Genomic DNA, 6,000 nt, shown 5'->3' with positions numbered 1-6,000 from the left:
TTAGAAACAATAGCAAGAAATAAAAAAAACCCACTTGTGTTCATATCTTGGGGTTCGTTTCACTTAACATCATCTTTTCTGACCTTTTCTGCTTGTCTCAGACATATACTAGTTATTGCAAATAAGAGAAACTATGGGACCTATTGGATTTCTATTTGTGTTAATAACCCTATGAAGAGCATGCTCATTGGAATATATAATGAGTTCTGTATCAGTGTACTCTGTGTCTGGAGAAATTAATTTTGGGTTAAAACATTTATTGACATCTGTATTAAATCAGAATATGTAGTTAGGAAAGTGGCTAACTATTGTTCACCTCTTATGATGTGTCAGGTGTACAAGAGCATTTGGTGTATGGGCAGCATCACTGGGAGATGGAGCCTATTATCCCTGTTCCACGCATGTGGGATTTTGGTACCCAGGGAAGTTTGATGGTCTAGTACAATTTTTGCAACTAAATGCGAACAAGGTAAAGGTGGTGAATTTGTTGATAGGGCACTGTGGGCATACATGCAAATATCACAGTGAAAAAAAACCCCTCATACTACAAAGGCATGATAATTCAAAAATAAAATAATTTTTAAAAAGTTATGCAATTATTGTTGGATGGAGCTAGAATTCTAACGACCAGTTGGCTATAAAAACCCAGTATTATATATTTTTTTCTGACTCTGATAAAGGTATTGTAGTTTAACCTCTTTAATGACTCTTTTTTTTTGCTAGTCCTGGGGCTTGAACTCAGGCCTGGGCACCACCCCTAAGCATCTTTTTCTCAAGGTTAGCACTCTACCACTTGAGCCACAGCACCACTTCCAGCTTTTTCTATTTATGTGGTACTGAGGAATTGAACCCAGGCCTTCATGCATGCCAGGCAAGCACTCTACCACTAAGCCACCTTCTCAGCCCTTTCCTCAATCTTTCCCTTCCTTTCTTTGACTCAAACTTGATATCTAGCCCTGGTTGGCCTTGAACTCATGATCCTCCTAACTCAGCCTCCCCAACGCTGGTATTACAAACATGCCATTATACCTGCCTCAGGACTCAAAATTTTATCTCAATTGAATATGGCATTTGGGCTTGTTTTATGTTTATAATTTCCTGTGGCAGAAGATTTTCTCTCCTTTCTTTGTAGAATACTAACTCTGCCCAGCAGTCCGGTTGTTAGAACAGGGATCTCAGTGAGGACATAAATTCCCTACCACTGGTTCATCACAATATTTCAGCTTTTTGCATTTGCCTTCCAGTTTTTGACATCAGAAGGGAAAAGGCCCTTCTGAGAGTGCCACCACTGAGTGTAGCCAGACAAGCAGCCCTCCAGGATTTCCCCAGCACTCAGCACAAAGTGCTAGCACATTGTTCAAAGTGCAGTGTATGTATGCGTCTGTGATATTGTTACCATGTAACTCCTGCATACTGTTCATGATTCTAAATAAATAGAAATAAATTGAAACTGGACAATGCAAACTGAAAAACATAAATATAGTGGCTAGGGCTCCCTATTTTGAGAAATCTTCTCAACTAATGGAATCATTGAAAGGGATGGAGGAGGACAGAGAATAGAGTTAATTAGTCAAGAAAGACATGGAGGGGCTGGGAAGGTGACTCAGTGGTAGAGTGCTTTCCTTGCATGAACGAGGCCCTGGGTTCGATTCCTCAGCACCACATAAGCAGAAAAAGTCAGAAGTGGTGCTGTGGTTCAAGTGGTAGAGCGCTAGCCTTGAGCTGAAGAGCTGAGGGACAGCGCCCAGGCCCAGAGTTCAAGCCCCATGACTGGCAAAAAAAAAAAAGAAAGAAAGAAAGACATGGACTCAGGTCAGAAGGTGCAAACAGGGCAGATGAGGACCTGTTGTTAGCTTCTTGCAGATTAAAGTGGCACTGTAGCAAAGAGGTACTGCTTATGGTCTTGAAGCAAGGATACACAGTCATGACTACTTTGGTTTCAGAGCTTGATGTCTCAAAACACTCTGAAAGAACACATACTTGTTAATCTTGCAGACTATATTTTCTCCTTCCCATTATGGATTGACTTAGGACTGGAGGAAAGGAAGAAATGGAATTCATCGAACAGTTCCCAGAGTTACCTTTGTAAACTGGCAGCCCTTTTTTACTTAAAAAAATATATATTTAAATACAAAAAGAATACCTGTGAATTATAGAAAACCAAGAAAAATAAAAATAGCAAAAATATCACAGCTAATCTCATCAGGTAGAGTATGAATCTACATATTTTTTTTCTGTAAGAGACCAGACAGTGAATATCTTTACCTCTAGAGGCTATGTCTCTGTTAAACTAATTCAACTGCAGCTATGATTTAAATACATAGACATAACTAGACATAACTAGGTTCTAATAAAACTTTATTTACAACACAGTTGCTAAGCCAGGTTGGACCATGAGCCACAGTTTTCCCACCTCTGACCTTGAGAAAACTCTTAACATTTTGATTTCTTTGTGACTATATAGCTGACTCATGAAGTAGTAACCCATCTGTACAACAATAAAAATTAATTAAAATGTGACCATATACAACAAATTGAAGAGAGACTAGATAAATGGGACTATCTTAAAAAGTTTCTGCACAGCTAAAGAAATAGCAACCAAACTAGAAAGATAGCCAACTAATTGGGAAAAAAATTTACCAGCAATATATCAGACCAGGGCCTAATACCCATTATATACAGAAAACTCAAGCAACTAACCTCTCCCAAAATCTAACAAACCAATCATTAAGTGGGCAAGGAAGCTAAAGAGAAGTCTCAGAAGAAAATAGAAAAATGGCAAAGAAACACATGAGGAAATGTTCTTCATCCCTGGCTATAAAGGAAATGCAAATAAAAACAACACTGAGATACCCCTTACCCTAGTCAGAATGGCCTGCATTCTAAATTCAGCCAACAACAATTGCTGGAGGGGATATGGAGAAAGAGGAACCCTATTGCATTACTGGTAGGAATGTATACTAATACAACCACTTTGGGAAGCAGTCTGGAGGTACCTCAGAAAGCTAAATATAGACCTCCCCTATGACCCAGCCGTACTACTCCTAGGCATCTACCCTGAGCAACAGGAACCAGGATACAAGGACACATGCACCTCCATGTTCATTGCAGCCCTGTTCACAATAGCCAAGATATGGAAACAACCCAGATGAATCCACTACAGATGAGTGAATCCAAAATTGTGGTACCTATATACAATGGAATATTATGCAGCCATTAGAAAGGACAAAATAATGGCATTTTCAGGGAAATGGATGGAGCTAGAGCAAATCATTTTGAGAGAGGTAAACCAAGAGCAAAGGGACAAACAGCACACGGTCCCCCTGATATGTGGTGCTAAAGCCAAAATGCAAGGAGATATGACAAAGTAAACAGAACTGGAGAAACAAAGGACTTCCACTCATTTTGTGGTATCATTGCTAAATGACTCCATGTTCTCGACCACGTATATGGTATATATATGCGCACATCTGAGGGAAGCTAGAAGGACACAATCAGAGGGGAACAGGAACACATACAACAGAGGGGCCCATCAGCTGCACTGGACATAGATGAAAATGAACTAAGCAACTCAAAAGCAGCGATGGGAGGGAGAGAATGAGAGGGAAAGAGGGAACAGCTTACACTAAGCAAAAGGAAAGAAATGTACATATCACCTGATGTGGAAGAAATAGTTGTATTGTCAAGGCTCATAGAATTCACAAACTGTATAGATCATGATAATGACAATTTGCCTTGTGAAGGTTAAAATGTGTTTGTGACTTTAACTATCTCTATTCCACAATACTGTGAAATATGTGAAATTTATGTAATCACCAATCATCAATAAAAAATTTAAAAAATGTGGCCATATAGTACATATTACATAGTAATTTGCCTTTTCCTTTCAATGTTTTAAATGAAAATATTTCAGAAAATGGTTCTATCATTCTGGATTATTCTCCAGTCAGTTTTGAAAATAAAATACCATATTCATATGAATTTTGTTGAGTTTTTTTGTGTGTATGTGTGTAACTGCCACTAAATTCTATGTCTTCTTTCAGATTTCTTTATAATATTCTCAAATTACAGGTAATGATAGTATAGAAATGTACAGTGAAACACTTTGGTAATTGATTTTGGAGCAATTTAAGTAGATTTTTATATTGTTTGACATCTGACAGTAGATTTGCCCTCATACAAGCAATTCAGATCAATATAATTTTTAAATGTACTTTCTCACCATGCAGCAATGATATTTTCATGTTTTTTTTCTAGAGATGCAGGGGCCACACGACTTGATGTGTTTTCAGGTAAGCCAAGATTTTTTTTCCTCCTTTGTCTCCGAATGGAAGAGCCTGTTGCTATTATTTTACTTATGAAATCAAACCACATTCTATAGACTTTAATGTAATCTAAGTGCTTTGTGAGTATAGGAGGAGCTGAGTTGAGAAAAGTAGACTCCGAATCAAATTGTTCACTTATTAGAGGACCCATTTGCTAAATTCAGTTCACAGAGTTTTGTAAAGCATCAGTGGGATTTGGAGCAGTTAGAAGAAGCAATTTTACTAAAAAAACATATTAACTTAATGGTTATTCATAATTAAATGTACATTATGTCCAACTTATCACAGTTTTAAAAATGCATGAATGAATGTGCAGCATGAATATCTGAAGGCTCCAAAATTCAAACAGAAGAATCCCCATGTTTTTGTTGTTGCTGTTGATTTCATTCACAGTCTTCAATTGTTTGTGGCAATTATTAGTGAATCTCATCAGGGTGTGACTGGGTGTGATGGCTTTAGCTTTTGTGATGTAAGTCTATAGTGAATATATCAGCTCTGTGGCTGATACTCCCTCTTAACCCAGTTCTGTCAGCTGCTCTGTGGGATCAGTTATCACTCACAGGGGAGAGGACATCATCCATGATGTGAGTGTACACCTGGCTAAAAGTCAGCTCAGTTCAGTCCACACCTCTGAGCCTTTATGATACTCAGCTCATTGAGTACTTATGGTTCACAAGAGAGGTATACATGATCATCTTGGGCAATCTGAAAAAAAAAAAAAAAAAGCCTGACCCTCTATTTCACTCAGTTCTGTAAAGTTTGAGATAAAAAAGAGTCAGCCTCTACCACTGTTAAGTATTAGGTTGGAATGGGTAGCTTCAGTTAGAGAGCAAAGAGATGATCAAACCCTAGAATTTCAGGGTTATGGGAGCTGGGTGTACTCAGTTTTGTTCAAAACTACCCTGGGCAGAGGTAACCCCGTGTGGTCTCTGGGCAGCTTACTCCCAAAAGGGAATAGAAGACTTTGAACAGAGTCTTCTCAGCTGGTTCTTTCCTAAGTGACCAGTGGGAATGGGGGTGGGGGTGGGGTGGGGAGAAGCTCATCTGAGCAGAGGAAAAGTGAGTCTAGGGACTGAGTAGAGCTTTCTTCATGGTGAAAACAAGGCCTTGTCTTTCATATCCAATTATAGATGTTGGTCAGCTTCCTTGGGGTTCTATCCTGATAAACCACTGTAGGTTGAACAGATAGTGGGTGGAAAATGTGTTTCATACACCTAAATGATAGAACTACAGCTTAGCTACACAGTATACTATGGAATATTAGTCTTTTACCATCATGATTAACTAGAGGCTGTAGTTTCCTGTTGCTTCCTAGAGCCACAAGATAGTATCCTGGGCATTTGACTTGGGATCAATGCTTAAAGACTATAATAAAATTAGAAGTAGAGTTTGAACCTCGATCCTCAGATCTCAGCCTCCTGAGTAGCTAGGATTATAGGCATGAACTACCGGTGCCTAGGTTAAATACATTTTTAAAGTACTCATTAATTTCCAGACATTGATCAAAGTGCTTAGTATACATCATGCCCCTTTTAATAAACTAGCATCCTTTTTCCATTGGCATGGAAAATGTAGGACGTATCTTGACTTTGGTGAGTAGGGCTGATAGCTTTGTCCTATCTCTGACATAACTGTATCCCCAAAATGTAAGCATCATTGGTGTGAAAGAGAAATA

General features: G+C 38.6%; 1 protein-coding gene across 1 annotated transcript in view; it reads left to right on the top strand.

Moving 5' to 3' along the window:
* The first annotated feature begins 458 nt into the window (after positions 1 to 458).
* The window catches only part of Morc1 (MORC family CW-type zinc finger 1), a 133,238-nt gene continuing 127,696 nt past the window's right edge, over positions 459 to 6,000 (top strand). Inside the window, exons 1-2 of the mRNA XM_042676862.1 lie at positions 459 to 469; positions 4,258 to 4,292. Of these exons, the coding sequence (XP_042532796.1) occupies positions 459 to 469; positions 4,258 to 4,292 (46 nt within the window). The remainder of the gene's footprint in view (positions 470 to 4,257; positions 4,293 to 6,000) is intronic.

The sequence above is a fragment of the Dipodomys spectabilis genome, unplaced genomic scaffold (assembly GCF_019054845.1).
Source record: "Dipodomys spectabilis isolate Male_0828 unplaced genomic scaffold, ASM1905484v1 ptg000032l, whole genome shotgun sequence".
NCBI lineage: Eukaryota > Metazoa > Chordata > Mammalia > Rodentia > Heteromyidae > Dipodomys > Dipodomys spectabilis.
Note: the sequence above shows the minus strand (reverse complement) of the source record. Positions and strands in the feature narration are given on the sequence as shown.